Source organism: Hippocampus comes, unplaced genomic scaffold (genome assembly GCF_001891065.2).
Source record: "Hippocampus comes isolate QL1 unplaced genomic scaffold, H_comes_QL1_v1.1 scaffold67, whole genome shotgun sequence".
NCBI classification, from domain to species: Eukaryota; Metazoa; Chordata; class Actinopteri; order Syngnathiformes; family Syngnathidae; genus Hippocampus; species Hippocampus comes.
Window position 1 is genome coordinate 1,475,504 of NW_017805221.1, and position 19,814 is coordinate 1,495,317.

The 19,814-nt window shown below is 48.8% G+C and overlaps 1 protein-coding gene across 1 annotated transcript; it reads left to right on the forward strand.

Annotated features, from left to right (window-relative positions):
* The first annotated feature begins 130 nt into the window (after nucleotides 1-130).
* Nucleotides 131-18,332, forward strand: cacng8b (calcium channel, voltage-dependent, gamma subunit 8b). The gene is made up of 7 exons (XM_019869187.1): nucleotides 131-1,452; nucleotides 9,758-10,073; nucleotides 11,768-11,992; nucleotides 13,847-13,930; nucleotides 14,711-14,851; nucleotides 15,143-16,874; nucleotides 17,572-18,332. The coding sequence occupies exons 3-6, from the start codon at nucleotides 11,770-11,772 to the stop codon at nucleotides 15,937-15,939; spliced, it is 1,245 nt and encodes a 414-aa protein (XP_019724746.1). The 5' UTR covers nucleotides 131-1,452; nucleotides 9,758-10,073; nucleotides 11,768-11,769; the 3' UTR covers nucleotides 15,940-16,874; nucleotides 17,572-18,332.
* The last annotated feature ends 1,482 nt before the right edge of the window (nucleotides 18,333-19,814 follow it).

Consider the following 19,814-nt stretch of genomic DNA (forward strand, 5'->3'; position numbering starts at 1 on the left):
TCACTCCGAATTAGCTCGCTGTGGCTTTCCCCACTTCTCCCCCCCACCCCTCAGTGTGTGTCCGCGTGCGTGCGTGCGCGTGCACGTGCTGGGCAGCAAAGCCATTTTAGAGCCATTGAAGGTCATTGTCTGCTGGGTTTTGTGCAACCTAATTGTTTGTGTGCGTGTGTCCTGCAGCAGCTCAGCAAGTGGCTCCATTTTATTAAGTTCACAGGGGTGACATAATTCAGCCTCCACCCACCGACAGCACTGAAGTCATTCGACTGACTGAACGCTCGTGATCGCCATGACAGATAAAGTCGGTGTGTATTGATTGTATCGCGATTGACTGGTGATTTTCACGCGCACACGCACGAACACAGACAGACAGAAAAACGGCGAGCTGCTCATGTGTGTCAGCAACCCGACAACGAGACGTTTTGCTGTGCCATTAGTATTGGAGTTGAGAGTCGTTTGACGGGGACAGGAAGTACGAATATTAGCGGAAGTCCTGGGGATAGATAGCAGTCGAATTCACAGTATTGTATAATCCCGAAGGACTTGGAAAAAATCATTTATTTGGGGGCTTTGTTGTTCACTTCCTGTTTTTCAAAGAATACAGATTGTTTCAGATGTATTTCGGTTGTTGAAAAGTGTCACGGCACGGTACGTGATGCTAGCGGCTAGCAGCTAGCCCTGTTCGCCGACGAGCAGGCGAAAAAACACAAACAACGCAGCAAAGGCAGCTTGCGTAGCTTTGAATTTTTTTTTTTTGTTCACAGTTTGTCTTTTGGGGAGTTCTGTTCTCTACCTGAGCGACCTTAAGATATGACCGATCTTAAACGACAATTCTAATGGTGCCAAATGACTGAAGCACAGCCTGGTTTTGTCTCGTCGCCTATTTGGGCAACTTCAACGCGTTGCTCCCGGAGCCCAAATAAGCAATGCAGTGATCCTCCAGCATGTTATGAATTCTGCATTTTTGTGGTGGTCATCCTGGTGGGACTTGGACAGTTTTTTAAAGGGGATACATGCTCGGAAAAAACCCGTTTGCGAACTATTGTTAGACAGCCAGCAACTCGGATTTGAGTCTAAAATATTTGGTGTCTGTTGTTACGACATGCGGCATGAAGAATCCGTGCTCAGTCAGTGACGTGTGCACACACACACACACTCGCACCTTTTTCCCCACCACGTCTCACCACTGCCCGCTTGCTAAAATGATATTTGAATCAAATTCCTTCTGATCTGACCTTAAACTTCTCGTTTTATTACACATGTGCATCGGATCGGTGTGCGAGCTCCCCCTGGCACCCCCCACCCCACCTTTCCCCACGGACTCCTCTTCTCCTTGCCCCCACCACGACCACCACCACCACCATCATCATCAGCATCATCATGTGTATCTCCTCCCATCCTCTGGCGGAGTGCGACGCGCACAGAGCAGCTCTGACATCCCGCAGCAGCCTGCAGGTAAGCCCGCGTCCCTCCTTTCAACGCATCCGATTGCAACGCGTGTGTGCTCGATTTTCAATGCGCCTCCGTCCGTCCGTGCGTGTGCATGCGTGCGTGCGATTTTGCCGCTAGAAACGCGTAGCCGATTGCACCGCAGCTCGGCCACCTTGCACTCGCGTGTTTACGGGCTCCAATTTAGTCCGTCGTTCGGCCACAGTGAGGAAAAACGTGCCCGATGACAGAATTTTTTGGATTATTTAATGTACAACGCGGGGACTATAATTAGCTGCGTCAATTATGCAAATTATGTCCTTTTAATAGCTTATTGGGAGCCCAGCTCAACCACCCCCCCTATCGTCTACAGCCCCCCCCACTTACATCCATGTTCACTAATCTCATCAGTGCCACAATCGATAATTTGTCGATGTTTCAATGTAATTTGTGTGCTGCCAGGCGTCCATTTTGCCCTCCCGCCCCCATTCCCTCTTCCATGCCCCCCACGAGTAGCCAGTGCAGGCAGGGGATGATGCATGTGTGTGTGTGTGTGTGTGTGTGTGTGTGTGTGTGTGTGTGTGTGTGTGTGTGTGTGTGTGTGTGGCTGATCTGTTAAGTGAATGCACCGCAGTCTGCATCACTATTCACGAGCTTGGCACGCTTGCAGCCTCCTCTGTGTGCTGGTGTATGTGCACATAGACCACCCCTGCCCCCTCCCCTCCACACAAACACCCCACCCCACCACCGCCATCCCATCCTCGCCAGACGTCATGTTGACGATGACCCACATGATGTTCATCTGAGGCATGGTTGTTTGTCCACTCATAAAAATAAAGTCCCCGCTGTTTTGCACCGATTCCTCTTATCGTTTTCATGAAAGCACATGTGGAGAGGAAGGTGCGAGGGGATGTGTGCACTGCAGCATTCAGGGGACCCCCTGCTCCCACACCCAAAAAAAAAAAAAAAGGAAGCCGCAGCAGTCAAGCACTTGTGTGTGCGTGTGTGTGTGTGTGTGTGTGTGTTAAGATAAGATCAGAAAACCTTTATTTGTCTCACAGTGGAGAAATTCCCAATTTACAGCAGCAAAATTCTGAAAAGGAGAAAGTAGAAGACAAAAGTGTGTACTCTGCTATAGCACGCCAAATTGAACCATGTTGGCGTGTCCATCAGCACCTGCTGTGACTCAACGTGTGTGATCCCACATCCTGGATGCAGGATGCACCAAATTTTCCATATTTTTCTCCACAAATCGTGGCTGGAGACATTGATTTACGCCAGTGCAGAGGGAGGGACCTGTTTGCTTTCTTTGTTGAAAAGCAGCGCAACGTTACAAAACGTGTCAAGTGAAACCAGAGCTGGAAACAAAGTGAGCCTGATTTTTATGGACTACTGTAGAGAAACTGAAGCTGTTCGGTTCTCATGGATTTACACAATATGGTTGTGTCGGCTACCCGGCACTAGTAGACATGCACTGACGCTAATTTGACCACGTGGCAGAAGTTTCAGTGAAATCCCAACTGCATGTTACATGCTGTCTGAGTATGAACGCTAGGGGGCACTATGTTAAAGGGGTACAGAGATAAGAGGCGAAGAAGAACATTTTGTCATACAGAACAGACAGTTAATTGCCATGCATTACCGACGTTAAAAAAAACAAACAAACAAAAAAAACACAAATTACAAAACATAAATAAAACTAACTTGTATTTGTTGGTTCTTGGCGCGCTTTTTAGTATGCCAAAACATGAGTTGCGGAAGAGGTCTCTTTAAAACTAATTGACAAACTGTAGGCCTTACAAATTCTAATTCAGATGAAAAAACTGTTGCTTTGGTTAGCAACCGGGTTAGCAATTCAGAACACGAATAGCTTTCGTGTCATTGCACCATGGGGTGCACCAAAATGGAGCCTGCCCAATAACTAAGAGGGAGAGGGTATGACCGAATGATAGGAAGCTCAGTCGCCTTTTGCACTGCCCTCTTTTGGCAGATGAAAAGAAAAACATAAGAGCACTCTCTTATGCTTTTCACCCCTCCCACTCACTAGTGGGAGGGGTGAAAAACACGACAACCCCACACTGTGCTCCTGTAAAGGGAGCACAGTATGCTGTTTTTTTTTGGGGGGGGGGGAATTTAGCAAACAGGCCTAAATGATGCTTGAGTCTCTTAAATGAATGCAGAAATGGACCAGTCACTGGAAGAAGCTTCATCTTCTCACGCATTCATTACTGTTCTCAATATCCTGTTGGGGGGGTGTTTCCTAAAGCGCCTACTGAGGGGTCCTGTCAAAACCCCGATGGATTGATTGATCAAGTGGTGTGGTGTGTCCCAATACTTTTGTCCACTTAGCATCCGCGTACACGTGGCCTTGAAAGACTCCGTCTAGGGATTCTGGATTGCCGCCAAGTCGATGATTACACTACTAGGTGACTCATTCCAGTCAACGGTAGCCCACTCAGCTGGAATGAGACGATTTACCGGTACTCATGTCGCGGACTTCACGACGGACAGCCAAAACTTAAGCTAACAAGAGCAAGCTAACAACATAGGTCTGTCTCGGTCGATTCGAGTATGCCGACTGGACTAGTCAGCATGCCTGCGTCATACAGGATGAGTCGCTCGTGCTGTTGAGCGCAAGTCGACGATACGTGCAATTAGCTCTCATTCCTTCGTGAACACGTCGAGGAGGCCACGGCGGCGCCTTTAGCATTTGCTGATTGTGCCTCGTGGGTGTGCCTGCTCGGAGTCGATCCTAAGAAAGAACATCATTCATCAAGAAATGTCATGATTAGTTGCGGCCTCTGTGGGGACGAGTGATTTCTTTCAATCGAACAATCACGATCAGAATTGATTTTATTACGGTACGTTCACAATAAGGAATTTTTGGGAGGGGGGGTGGGGGTCTGATCGTCCAACATAATGACAAAAATAAAATAGGAGTTCACTAATAAAGAACAAGAAGCAAAGCCCACCAGGAATCTGATCTTCCCGAGTACTTTTCAGCCTAAGTGGGCTTCCGCATGCATATTTATGTCCGATCATCCAAGAGCACTATTTCGGGAGCCTCTTAGACCAAGGTGTGAGTGTCACCGCCTCCTCAGGCGCTTGTGCTCCGACAAGCGGGGACGAGGTCACATGCAGGCGGAGGTGGACAGCGAAATGCCTTTTTAAAGATGACCTCTCTTGCCGTTGTATCGTCATCACGTTTGACAGTGCCGGCGCTTTGAGGCTTTGTGCGCTTGTGCCCGCGCGTTTGCTCGCGCTGGTGTTGAGCTACCTGCGTGGTGGGCCCGCCCGTAGATATTTGTGCGTCTGCGGAGCTTTGTGTCACGATTTGGAGGAGAAAACGTTTTATCAGACAACACACGCCTCCATTTAGCCGCCCGGCGCCGTCACCCGCCAGACCCAATTTCCATACTTGCATCCGTTGCGGGCCTTGAACTTGTAATCCTCCCATCCCTAGCGTGAGCCTCCGCAGCCGCGCTCGCACCTCTTTAGGAACATTATCTTCGGCGATGAAAAATTAAGGTGGCGGTACGTTCACAATAAGGAATTTTTGGGAGGGGGGTGGGGGTCTGATCGTCCAACATAATGACAAAAATAAAATAGGAGTTCACTAATAAAGAACAAGAAGCAAAGCCCACCAGGAATCTGATCTTCCCGAGTACTTTTCAGCCTAAGTGGGCTTCCGCATGCATATTTATGTCCGATCATCCAAGAGCACTATTTCGGGAGCCTCTTAGACCAAGGTGTGAGTGTCACCGCCTCCTCAGGCGCTTGTGCTCCGACAAGCGGGGACGAGGTCACATGCAGGCGGAGGTGGACAGCGAAATGCCTTTTTAAAGATGACCTCTCTTGCCGTTGTATCGTCATCACGTTTGACAGTGCCGGCGCTTTGAGGCTTTGTGCGCTTGTGCCCGCGCGTTTGCTCGCGCTGGTGTTGAGCTACCTGCGTGGTGGGCCCGCCCGTAGATATTTGTGCGTCTGCGGAGCTTTGTGTCACGATTTGGAGGAGAAAACGTTTTATCAGACAACACACGCCTCCATTTAGCCGCCCGGCGCCGTCACCCGCCAGACCCAATTTCCATACTTGCATCCGTTGCGGGCCTTGAACTTGTAATCCTCCCATCCCTAGCGTGAGCCTCCGCAGCCGCGCTCGCACCTCTTTAGGAACATTATCTTTGGCGATGAAAAATTAAGGTGGCAGTCTTTTTTTAAAAAGCAGCTAGCCCAAGTACACCGTGTGCCTTCTTGCCTCCTATTTTTGGGTCACGAGGGGCCACGAGCACTCACCAGATATGATATTAGCCCTTTAATGCCTGACCCATCAGGGAATAGCCAAATCTGATTTTTGGGAACTGAGATGTTCTTTAATTAACCCTTATAACAAAATCCACCAAAATATTTTTGCCATATCATGTTGTTTTAGATATTTGTCGTATCCCATTTATAAGCACTATGTAGATTACATCTGAAAAAGAAAATTTGCGGAAAATCATATTTTAAACCTGCAGTATCAAATTTGATACAGATGATTCACTGTAATATAAAGAATGAGTTCCATCATAAAAATGCATGTATCAAATATGATAGAAATGGCATTATAGGGTTAAGGATAGCGGAGTCATCCAGTGATTCCCCGCAAGTCCTCACAGTTTCCCGTTACGACAGAGAGAAAAATCGGCAAACATCGGTCAATCTTGTGAACGTCTTATGTGAGTTGTTGGATGTCCAGAATAAACAAAACGAGAAACAATCGGCAATAAATCGGATGATTTGGCAAATATCAGTGGATTAATCCGTCCAGCCCTACGAGAAACACGTCCGAGTCGTGTTTTAAAATTTTTTTTTTTTTAAACAAAACTCTTACATCGTGTATGACGTTGTGCCGGTGTCCCTAATGTTGTGGCCAGTGGCCGACTCCAGCTCGGCTGTGCGAACGTCGCAAATGGCCGCAGTCTTTGTGTCGTGTATCTCGACTGATATTCACCCGCTCACACGGGGCTAAATCATGACCGATGTCCTCATGAATTCAACACGCAGCCGACTTTGTCGATGTATGTGATGAAAAGCTAACGGTGCGGATGCGATGATATTCAAAGGGCCTACGGGACAGATTCTCGCGCCGCGCAGGACCACTCACACTCACATTCACGCCGATCGAAGATTTAGTCGTCGGCGAATCTAAAAAAGTAGAGCTCAGACTCGCCATTCACTATTTGTGTCGACATGAACAAATGAGCACCGGATCGACTCAAATTGGCTACTCCTTGTCGTTTTGTCAAAAAAAAAAAAAAAAAAAACATGTCGTAGCCCATGAAATCAAAATGCTCATTTGATCAACATGCTAAATGGTTCTGGGTGTGCACTTTTCGCTTTGGCTGCACCATGCAAAAATGTAGCTGTCGTGGACACTGGCGTAAAAAGTTGCTGCTTCTTTTTTTTTTTTTCCTCGGAGTCCGTGTGAAATTTGAAACAAGAGTCCGAGCTGTAGAAACTTTATGAATGAAAAACTGAGGGAATCTGTTGCACATTTTGGGTGAAGAGTCTGTGCAAATAGGCTGACGGGGTTTTAAGGTCAGAATCAATCATTGGAAATGGCCCATGGGGGGGTTTGACGATGAGCCTGAATGACTTTTGACGGATGCTCTCTTTTGGCCTCTTTAACTGTCATCCGGTCGTTACGCCAGCGGTCTTTCCAGATTTGATCAGAGTCGTACTGTGGCGAGTTGAGCTCACCTGGGAGCGTTCATCACTTCTGTCCAGCGTCCCAAGTTTTGCAAATTCCTTCAGTTTGTTGCTCGGACGGCATTTGAGGCCAACGGCAAAGTGACGATAAAGGCGTCGATACGCTGCTTAGACGGGTTTTATTGACAGACTGCTTCAGAATTGAATGCTCAATGGCCTGCTAAACACTCCCATCCGCGCACAAACCCTTGCGGGTGTCGCTCGCGAAGACAGCGGGCTTCACACAATGCTGCACCACCCCAGCCCACCCCCGTCACAGCCGTACATGCACGAGCTGAAAATTCTGATTCGATTGTTAAGGGATTCAAATAAAAAAAAAAAAAAATTGCACCATTTGACCCGTCCCAAAATGTCTCAACCTTGTGTCAGTTCATCGATATCGACGAGGATTGCTCAAATCCTTCTCGAGGCTAAATCCGAAATACCAATTTAAGCACCAGAATGTTTAAAATCTTTTTTTTTTTTTTTTTTTAATCGCGCTCTCTTGTCCTTTCACGCTCTCCTGCTCTCACCCTCTGTTAATTATTGGAAGGAAATGGGAAGTGCTGATAATTAAATGGCAATTATGATCTTCCACGCAGGGGACTTTTGGTCGGGGGAATCATAAGTAAGGTCACTGGAAAGGTCACGCGCATGGATGGGCCTTTTTGGGAGGCCTTGGAGATAGATAGTGCAAGCTTTCGAGATGGGTATTCTCCTTTGGGAACCACTTTATGCTGATCGGGATAAAATGTCATCGTATTACGTACACACACAAACACGCTCGCGTCGTTTGCTTCCACGCAATGTAAAACGAAGCCACACTGCAGCAGTGTCGCTTGACAGTTTACATAATAAGGAGGCAGGAGAGAGCGCTACGAGTATGACGAGGACGTCTGGCTGGGGGGTTGGGGGTGGGGGGGAATTCAACAGTTTCCAACGCAGTGAGGAACAAACGCGCCGTCTTTCGTCGCATCTCTGAGGCTGAGGAGTGTGGGGGGAGGGGGCGAGGGTAGGGGGCGCTCGCAAGGCAAACGGGATGTAACCTATTTTGCTCACGATGCCATATTGCGTCATCAAATATTAACAAGGATTCATGTCGGCTCACTGCATGCGTGTGTGCGCCGTTGTGTCCGATGCGTGCATTTTCTTTGGAGGTTCACAAAGCAAAAAAAAAAAAAGAAAAAACACTGGAGGGTGCTTCTCATCTGTGCCAATCGCGTGTTTTAGCCAGTGCGCATGCGCTGCTCGGGAGCATCTGTGTCGCAGTCGACACACACACACACACACACACACACACACACACACACACACACACACACACACACACACACACGCACACACGTGCGCATTAAACGAACATGAACACATGATCATGGTTTAAAATGTCCCCCCTCCATCCTCAATTTTTGCTCTTTCTCTTTCCGTTTGCTCTCTTGTCTCCCTCCTCCAAAGCTCCCCCAGATCCTTCGCTCTATGCTGATCTTTGGAATTCAATGTTGCCATGGTAACATCGTCGGGTTGGTCGATTTCTCCCCCCCTTTTTTTTTTCCCCCCCATCCTCTTTTCAGACGATGAGATGCAGCACAAGTCGCGCTCAAGTCATTCCGCCTTTTAGGCTCCAATGTGTCAGTCCATGCGTTCCAATCCACAAACAAACAATCTAGTTCATGGAAATAGCCGCTTCTGATTTGACAACTTCATATCTTAGGAGGAGTCTCCAAGATGAGAGCTGCGGAAAATGATCACAATCGAAGCTGTCTCAGAATCTTCACATTCAACAATATGCTCATTGTTGCGGTGACGGCGCAAGTGCGCCGCACGACATTGAGAGGTGTTCCTAATATTTGGGTGATCTTATTGCGATAAACGATGGGGCAAAATGCTCCAAGTTCGACGTGACTGCAGTCGCCGTAATGGGTGTGTTATTGTCATCGAGACGTTTAGTTTGAATGAATTTGGTGGGGATGGCGACACTGTTGGCGCTCAGGTGTCGCTGCAGGTGTACCTAATGTTGTGACCGCCGTCCACGCAGCTTTTGTACGGATGCGAATACGCAAAGAAACCTTTTCCAGCTAAAATCGAACCACAGATTATCGCCATCATGCGAATAACGTAACTCGCTTTCGGCATGCGAACATGTCCTTTGGCTCCTGCTCAGTGCAGGGGCGGAGATATGCTATTGTAATACGGGGCAACATTCCTTTCAACCCCGTATTGCCAAACATCCGGCTCATTTCACTGCGCTCCGAAAATTGGTCCCGACCAATCTCAGAGCAGTTTTTCGAGCACATTTTTCAACAGGATGGCCACATGCCGTCACTGAGTGAAATCAAACAAAACTTGGTGGATTCATTTATTCACGTATTTCTGATGAATTATTCAAGTAAAAACAAAAACAAAAACAAAAAAAAAAAACGTCAGCTCGGCAGCAAATGCTAACGATCAGTTTGAAGATGCATTTGACATGGCGATCAATTGAGAGCGATGAGGAAATGAAGGCGCGTGTTTTCCTTCGAGATGAGGCGCTGTCTGATTTCATCTGCATGTTTAAAACGGCCCCTTCTTTCTTTCTTTCTTTCTTTCTTGCTTTCTGTGTGCACAGCTGAGCAGTGACGGTGGATGCTTTGGTGCCGGCTTCCTGCTAGCGGAGGAGCGAGCAAAGGAGAGCGCGACGAGTGTCCAAGACTCAGCACTCCGCTGGCACCGGCGACTCTAGCGAGAAAGGCAGCGGGAAGGAGCGAGTGAGAGAGAGAGAGAGAGAGAGAGAGGGCAGTGCACCGAGGAGAGAGCGAAAGAGAGTGGGGAGCGGCTGAGAACAGTCGATGGATGCTGTCCGGTTTGAAGGGGCAGCACGTTCTTCACTGACGAGGAAAGGAAAGATTTCAAAATTGAGTCGAAGGATAGAAACTCGCCGTCAGGTAAGTCGAGTTCTTCGCTCGCCCCGGATTGAGTCTCAGAAGCGTGGAAACCCGGCGGACGTTCGGGAATGCGTGTCACACGTTTGGGTCGCACCTCGGGGACATTTTTTTTCCATGAAAGGAGCGGCCGCCGGCCAAAATATTAGGTACACCCGCTAAGTCTGCCTTCACAAAGACGATACTGGTTTCGATTGACGTCGTCAGGATGCATTCAAAGGTCCGGCCAAGTGAATTCAGAGATTTGGTTCGACTAACTCTGTCGTATTCAAGTGTGTCATTATGAAGTCGTTACACTGGGGAAGGTGCGGCATGATGCCCTTTGCAGTGCCACATGAATTGCCCCGCCTCCACTCTATGAGAAGTCCGGCGCTTTTGTTCGCATCGATGGTTAGTTGGCGCACTTGCGACATGCATTTAGTAAGCTAGTTATGCCTAAACTCCGAAAATGCATCTCTCCTTTGGATAGTCACTTGCGAGCGCCTCACTGCTTGCTGTGAGTGTGCACTTGACACGCCGAGAAAGGCGGAAGAGCGTGGGGGGGATTTATTGATGATTTTTCTTTGAAAGTCCGACTTGACCGTCAGCATGGGGAACGGGGCTTTGGCCAGAGAGCGCCTCGTTGTTGGCCATGATTGCAGGCACGTCACACAGAAAAAGATGGGAGAGCCAGGATGGGGAAAAAAATGATATATGTCTGATTTGACAGCCGGCATGTGGATCAGGGCTTCGGGCTGGCGTGGCTGCTATAGAGTGCCTCGTGGTTTCCCATGAGTATGAGGATGTCAACTTGCAATTAAGTCAGTCGAATAAGGAAATAAACACGGAGGAGGAAGGATTGGGAAAAAGCTCAACGACAAGCGTATGTCCTTTTGGGCTGATGTGGCCACTTTAGAGTGCCTTGTTGTTGGCCGTGAGCGTGCACACCCTCATCCACACCCGTCAAGAGCGATGAGGACAATATGACTGCAGTTGTTAAACTGAAACAAATGTCTGAACTCACGTGACAGAGTTTTCACATAAAGCATGTTCAGGTTTCTTGTCGCGCTGTTCGTTGTTATTTAAATTTGTAAAGGCGCGTCCTTCTTGACCGAAAGGGATTTCAGCAAGGATCTTGTGCACGTGTGCGGGTGTTTATGCATTCCTCTCCAGTCTTGCCTTCCGAGTTCTAAGGGGAGCGGGGTTGTCAGGGTTATGAATATGGAGTAGCCGGGCAGGGTGCGATCTGGAGTGTTTCGCATCACTTCTGGCTCGTTAAGCCGAGTCAGCAGAGTCAGCCAGCTTTCCTTCCAAGGACACGTCATCATTTCGGCACCTCACTCCTCCTCCTTCTTCACCTCTCAGCGTCCTCCCCCCTTCTCTCCCCTTTTCCCCTTCTCATCTCACCTGCAGGGCCGCAGTGCGCCTCAATGAGGTGACGAGTCCTAAAGTGAGATGATTTTCCCGTCCCTTGTCATTCTTTCTCTGGCTTCTTAACACCAGCTTCCCGGCGAGCGCGGCAGCCACGTTTGCCAGAAACGGAGCGTGCCGTCGGATTTGGGCCATTCTGTGTTCAAGTCGTTGACAGTACGATGCGTTCTCTGTCGACCCGTCACGTTCGGACGGGGTCCCCCGCCTTTGTCGCCTTTGCAGCGTGTTTGGCACCCCCAGCAGAGTTGAATGAAGGTGTCGACGTGGCTTGACTTTTGTTTTCCAAGGCATGGTGTGTGAGAAGGGGATCCAGATCCTCCTCACCACCGTGGGGGCGTTCGCCGCCTTCGGCCTGATGACGGTGGCCATAGGGACGGACTACTGGCTGTACTCCCGGGCCCTCATCTGCAACAGCACGGCCAACGTCACGCAGGACGACCCTCACAACAAGGACAAGAAGGACCCCGGGGCGCTCACCCACTCTGGACTGTGGAGGATATGCTGCCTGGAAGGTACGGGCAAGATGCTACCCGACGTGACGCGATTGGTGGCAACGAGTGCTTTGGTTGTCTGGGTGAAGGCACAAGGCAACGACACCTGTCACGACTCCAGACTAACGTTTTGCACTTGTGTGCCTCGCCGTTTTTTTTCGTTGGTGCACCAGCACAAAATGTAGGTGTACCCAAATTCTCCACTGCCTCGCATTCAACACTGCAGTGTTAGGGTTAGGGTTGGGTTTAGATTTTTGGAGTTGGGGTTGGGGTTTGGTTTATGGTTAGGGGTAGGGGTTAGGGTTCGGGGGTTAGGGTTAAGTTTAGGGCTTGAAGTTAGGGTTACCGTGAGGGTGTTCGGCTTAGGGGTAAGTTTTAGCGTTAGACTTAGGGTTCAGTTCAGGGGTTAGGGTCTAAACCCTGACCCTACCCCCCTGACCATAAACCTAATCCCTAACGCTAACCCTAAACCCAAGCCCTAACTCCTAACCCCCTAATCCTAAACCTGACCTAAACCCTAACTCTAAACCAACGGTAACCCTAAACCTAAAACCTTAACCCTAACCCACTAAACCTGTCCCTAACCCTAACCCAATCATAACCCGAAACCTAAAACCCTAGCGGTTAGGGGTTAGGGTTAGGTTTAGGGGGAGGGTTAGGGTGGTTAGGGTTAGCATTAGGGGTTAGGGTTTGCAGTTAGGGTTAAGGGTTAGGGTCAGCGTTCAGGTTCGGGGTTTAGGGTTAATGTTAGGGGTTAGGGTTGGGTTAGATTTAGGGGTTATTGGCTAGGGTCAGAGTTAGAATTAGGGGTTAGGGATCGGGTTATGGATTGGTTAGCTGTTAGCCTTAGGTTTAGGGGTTAAGGTTAGAGGTTATGTTTAGGGTTTGGGTTAAGGTTAGGGTTTAGGGTTCATGTTTAGGGTTAAGTTTTGGGGGTTAGGGTTTGGGGGTTAGGGGTTAAGGTTAGAGGTTAGGGTTTGGGTTAAGGTTAGGGTTTAGGGTTCATGTTTAGGGTTAAGTTTTGGGGGTTAGGGTTTGGGGGTTAGGGGTTAAGGTTAGAGGTTAGGGTTTAGGGTTAAGGTCAGGATTGAGGGTTCAGGTTTAGGGTTAGAGTTTGGGGGTTTAGGGTCAGGGGTTAGGGTTGGATTAGGTTTAGGGGTGAAGGCTACAGTCTGAGTTAGGATTAGGGGTTAGGCTTTTAGGTTTAGGGTTATGGTTGGGTTCGGGTTAGGGTCGGTTTTAGGGTTAAGGGGTTCGGGTTAGGGTAAGGATTTAAGGTTCGGGTTTTTGTCGGGATAGGGTCAGGTACAGGCTTAGAGGGTTCGGGTTAGTGTGAGGGTAACACGTTCCTTTCCAACGCGTCATCAGCATCCAATGGCAGCAAGCTTCGGTGTGCCGGTTCTGGCCCGCGGGCCGTGAGTTTGACACCGGTGCTTTAGCCGCTCAACGTGCGACCCCACTGATGTGCACCTCCATCTGCTTCTTCACAGAGCAACATTGCCCAGCGACAAAGGGAGGGCCCGCCAGCCGTCCCACGTCTGTCCATCTGTCCCTCCGTCTGTGTGTCTTCATTCCACCACTCCATCTTACCTCACAATCCATCAGCGAGCGTGTCACCGTCGTGCGTGTGCGCTTGTATGTATTTACTAACACCACACGTCGCACGCGTGCCTCACTAACGTCCCGCTTGTTGTTTGATCTGTACGCCGGCCGAGGAGACGCCGGCGCTGATGTCAGTGCTTTCGGCTCTCTGGAGGACGCCCGCCGTTCTCCGTTTGTCGCAGTTGGCCTTCTGACTTCTTGTTCTCTTGCTGGCGTGTGCTCATCACTTTTTATTCCGGCCCTCTCTCCCACTCTCCGTCTTTCACATCTCAGGAGTCAAGCGAGGAGTGTGTTCGCAGATCAACCACTTCCCGGAGGATGCGGACTTTGACCACGACGGGGCCGAGTACGTCCTACGTAAGTCAAACGGCTGCTCTTCGGTCTTGCCGCCGCGAAGGAATCAACACGTGACAACGTGGGCTAAAAAGTCACGGGAGATGGTGCGGCCTCGTTGACGCTCAAGGCCCCACGGCGGAAGCCTTTGTGCGCTGGGATACGCCGCACGTGCGCACACAAGCTTGTTTACGATGTTGCACAGGCATCTTGTTGGCATTTTGCTGGCATTTTCTCTCCTGTGGCCTACTTGTTTCCTGTGTGTGTGTATGTGCGTGTGCGTGTGTGCGCATACGCACACATGCTTTCCCATGTCCCATTTACATCCAACTAAACTGAATTCAGAAGCAATTCTTTTCGTTTTTTTGTTTTCTTTTTTTCAAACAAACATAATAGAATTTAAAGTACATTTTGTGTCATCTGCATCAATTGAATGACCGTTGCTCATTCTGGTGTGTCCACCTTGGCCACCGACTACACCGAGACATCACAACCTCTCCCTCAGCTCATCAGTGCAGCATGAGTATCTGTCATTCGACCCGGGAGGCAAAGATTATATAACTGAGTCCTGTAATTTGTGTCAGTCTATATGTGTTGCTCCACCGTTTGTGCTCAAGCTGTTGCTTCAAGGGTTCCACCACTGCACCATAGATGCTATTTACCGGCAGCATTAATTAAGCGAGCAGCCTGAAGGACTAAGCCATGTGGTCGTTTTAAACACATGAACGACGGTGTAATCCTCTTTTGTTTAAGGATGAGTCAATGTCAACTGTGTTGTTCAGCACTTCTTCTTTGGCTTTGCAGGCGTGGTGAGGGCTTCCAACATCTTCCCCATCCTCAGCGCCATCCTGCTGCTTTTGGGAGGCGTGTGCATCGCTGCGAGCCGTTTCTATCGGAGCAAACGGAACATCATCCTGGGGGCGGGGATTCTCTTTGTGGCCGCAGGTAACACGAACGACTCGCTGGCGTTTCAGCACACTCGAAGCGTCCTTCTCCAGTGTCCACTTGTGGTGACCACACTCTCACTGCCTTTTGGCTTTTGTTATAAATGGATGGTTTGCTGTTGGTCATTCCTTTTTCTTTCTCTCTTCAACGGGTTGTTGTTGCACTTTGCGGTACATTGCCACTCAAGCTCTCCCGTCTATGAAAAATAAACGTCACGGAAACAGTTGGAGAGCACCGGTGGAGCGAAAGGCGCACCCCAGGGAAGTTAACCATGCGATGGTATTTTTTCAGGTCTGAGCAACATCATCGGCGTGATCGTGTACATCTCGGCGGCGCTGGGCGACATCTCCCCCAAGAAGGACGAGGACAAGAAGTGGCAGTACTCGTACGGTTGGTCCTTCTATTTCGGCGGTCTGTCCTTCATCATGGCCGAGATGGTGGGCGTGCTGGCGGTCAACATCTACATCGAGAAGAACAAGGAGCTGCGCTGCCGCTCCCGCACCGACATCTTCAAGAGCACCACGCACGCCATGCTGCGCCTGCCCAGCTACCGCTTCCGCCGCCGCTCCCGCTCCTCGTCGCGCTCCACCGACCCCTCCCGCTCCCGAGACCCTTCGCCGGTGGGCGGCGGCGTGGGGAAGAACTTCGGGCTGCCCCCTTCGGCGCTGCTCTCCCAGGGCCCCATCTCCGTGTCCACGCTGCCCAACCCACACTCGCGCTCCCACGCGGCGCTGGCCGCGGGCGACATCTCGCTTTACACGCTGTCCCGCGACCCCAAACTGGGCGGCCTGCCGCCCATGTACGGCACGGTGGACCGCGCCACGCTCTACCAGCTCCACAACTGCTTCCCCAAGGATGGCGGCGGCGGCGGCGGCATGATGAGCGGCACGCTGCCCTCGCTCAAGTCCCACAACCCTTCCAACTCCTCCAACTCCAACGTGCCAATGCCCAACTCGGTGGGCTCGGGACCGCCTCCCTTCACCTCGTCCACGGTGGACAGGGAGCGAGGGATGGGCACTCTGGACAGGCTGAAGGGAGACAGGGAGAGCAACTCCAACACCCTCAATAGGAAGACCACACCCGTGTAAAAGCAGGAAGTAGCCGTCGTCCGGCTCAGCTGAAATGTTCATCTCTCCCTCCGCGACGAAAAGCAGAGTGCAGTCATCACAGAGCGATCATAACAAACAACCACAATGAACTCTCGCAACAAAACTATTTTGATATTTCCACGTGCTAGAAATGATTTATTTTGTTAACGATCAACATGCAAACTAACCTTGGGCTAACTACAAAAAAAAAAAAGAAAGAAAATTGTGCAATATTACCGCTAATTTCGCAGACCTGCGTTAGCGTCAATTGTTGTTGTGATTATGTTTTGCGTTTGTACGAGGGATGGGCAGAACAATCCATTGGTGTCAATTCTGGCATGCCTCGTGTCTTAGTAGCATCCTTTTGTTTTTTTTTTTGTCAACTACGCGTACGACTTCTGGCCTCGGCGATACAACTAACATGCAATTATGCACTACTAGAATGTGACGACACATACCTAGTGGGACATTTCTGTCACGGTGGAAACAATTGCCAATAACATTCTACTAGTTGACCTCTAGGGGCTCCCTTTCCATAGATGGCGCATCTGCAACGGGGCGCAAAAAGCGGGCCCTGATTTTTGTTGTCATTGGAGATTTTCCAGGTGGGGGTGACACAAGAACAATTGGGGGCGGGGGGTTCCAAGTGCCTACTACACAGCACAGACGTGCTTGAGACTCGAGTGCACGGCGAGCCCGCCGCAGGACTGCGAGGAGCTGCTTTGATTGTCCATGATTAAAGTCAGCTGTGACTATTCCCGCAGTGGCGCAGACCTCCCTCTCTCAGATCTGATGGAATGACCCTAATGCTTCACGAAGAGTGCAGAAATGTCAACTATTGCACTTTTACCTCTGAGTAATATGCAAAAGTTGTCCCATGGGGAAAAAAAACAAACTGTGTTCGTCAGAAACAGTCATCCACCCTTAATTCTAATGTGCTGCATTGTCTTACTGGTGAGCACACAAGTACACGGATAAATGCTTTCCATACGCTACTAGTATGCAATTACAGTTAACAAGCGCGCAATTACATGGAAAGTACGTCGAGAAGTGTAACTTTTCAGGAACCCATTTGACATTTCCAGCAGAACCACTTTGGCGCACTAGTAGGACAACTGCGTTACTTGTAAAGTGAGACTGTGCACTAGTAGGCAACGGTGTGCTTCTAGTACTCCTGGTGACGATGAAGTGACACGACTTGTACTAAAGATCTTGCGTGTGTCACTTGTAGTGCAGCCGGCACTGCTAATTCTGAAGGCGCCGGGCAGATTTCAGTGCCGTTGCGAGACCCAGAGGCGGAATAATTCAATTCAACGTTCACATACATTGATTGAATGAAGACAATAGATTGTTCGGAATAAAATAATCCAACATCCTGGAACAAAAATGAGTAATTTGGACAAAAATTGAATTGCCCCCACCCTCCAAGTGCCAAAGAACTTGCAAAAGCAAACACAAGTCAACTCATTTGCTTTTCTGTCGTGACTGAAGGAAATGTTTTGGAATGAGTGCTTCTGAGCTCGCTCCGTTGTCCGAAGTCAACGTTTCCATCTTGCTGAATTTTACTGTGACTTTGGTTTTTTTTCCCCCTTCTAAGTCAGGGGACGGCAAACAGCGTGTTCTCGTGTCCAGCATGAGTGTGCACAAAATCTCGCTCTGAGTGAATGATTTCTTTGGACTCGGCGGCTACGAGTACCACATTGATTTTGTTGTTGTTTTGTTGACCAGATGTGAATACTGTAAATTGTCTTCCAATATTAGCAGGAAAAAAAAAAACCCGAAGACGTGCAACAATAACGACTCAGTTTTGGCCTCTGTTCGTCTTCGTTCCATTCCGATCCGTGTCGACAGTACTTCTTGTAGCGCTTAGTCATGTTGAAGATGTTTTGTTCTTTGGGCATTAACGACAACCTCGAGTTTGAGACGGGACAAAATAGAAAATATGTACAGTACCAGGGAAAAAAAAGGAAGAAACCCCCCACCCCCCCACCCCAGAATCATCTCTTTTCTATCAGTCCCAAAGTGACACACAAAAAAAAAATAAAAATCAAGCATCATGTAAATGTGGATTTCGGAGGGTGATTAAAAAAAATCTACATTGTAATTTATGCATACATATATTTGTAAATGCTATCAAGAAAAATGAGCTTTTGTTACTTGGACTCTAACTTGGTGGTTTACCTCATTAGCCTCCCCACCCCTGTGACCTTTTGACCCGCCCCCTTTCCCAAGCACCTCCCCAAAGATTCTTTACACTGTGCTTCCTCGCTCCTCTTCCCTTGAACCAAGGCGATGAGACTGAAAGCGGCTTGACACGCTCTTCTTTTTTTTTTTTCTTCTCTTCTTGAGGATTTGACTGCTGCGACATGATGCAACCACCCAAAACAAACGAAAAAAAAAAAGCCAACGCTTCCAGCTTTTTGGGAAATTCTTTGGCAACATTCTGGGAGTTAAAAGTGGCAAGCGTGCACACGGAGAGCATTTAGTTGGGCAATTTGAATCTTATGGAGTAGAGACAGCGACAACTGAGTATGGTTTATCTAAATGTGTGATCAACTCCAACACTGTATTGCACGAAGTTTATAAAAAACAAAACAAAAACAACATTGAACAATCAATGCCGACTTTTGTCTTTTTTCACTTCAAAAATCATAAAATCCCAAATTTTAATGACAAAATGTGAATCTGGATTGTGTTTCATGATCCCTTTTTTGCTTAAGTCAAGGTCGTTGCCTGTTTTTTTTTTTTCTTTAATACTTATGGATTCAATGAGCATGTTTTTGGAATGTGGGAGGAAACCGGAGTACCCGAAGAAAACCCACGCAGGCCCAGGGAGAACATGCAAACTCCACACAGGGAGGCTGGAGCGGGGATCGAACTCACGACCTCTGCACTGTGAGGTCAACGCGCTAACCACTGGACCACCGGCCACTCCCGTGTCCAGCCCACATTATATAAATACAACCGAGATCGCATGTCACAGATCCCGTTTCTGCCCAAAGGGAGCGCTCACCAACAAGACGGATACGGCTTGCGACACTAATTATCCCGGCGGGAGGTGTCCGGGCTGTTCGAGCCCTCATGGGGCACTTTGGACGGCACTTGGAGAAGGTGCACGCACGTTGAGGTTGAGTGTGGAAAAGTAAACGATGAGGCACACATAGTTGAAATTCACGGATAAGGTTTCCAAACAGCAATGATAGCCTAATTATAGAGTTGGAGTAGGGTCGGTGAGGCTCTGCAGGCAGAAAGGTCACTTGTAAGGTGAATTGGAGGGAAAATTATTTTTCATGTTTACTCATGGGGAAAAAAAAACACGCACGCACACACACAAACCAGAGATATATGTCGTAACAAGTTTTGATTTTACCAACCAGTCAGAGGACAGAACCATGCCGATGTGATTGAGGATGAATTTGAAATCTGACGACAGTGCCGTTGCTCACAATGTTGACGTTTCCTGATTCTGAAGGGCCTGGGGCAGATTCATTTGGCATGGCAACACAATGAGGGCGAAATCTGATTGGCCAAAGCCACACGTCCGGCGACATGCGGCGGAAGCCGAGAAATGCCCCACAATAAAAAGGACAGACGCCACACAATACGCCGTTTGATGGAACAAAGGTGAAAAATGATCCAGATTGTAAACTGAAATATGAAGGACTAAATGTTATGTAAATCGTGGAGCATCTAAAGTAAGCATCGACAGTTGTCAGAAACTTTCCGATTGATAAAATCAGACTTTTTTCTTTGCTATAAAATCCCCAAAATAAACACGACAGCCTCTCCTCTAAAATACATCAAAAATATAAGATTGCATACCTGTTGGTGAGATCTGCTTCATAGAGTGGAAACAATCGAGACACAATGAGGTA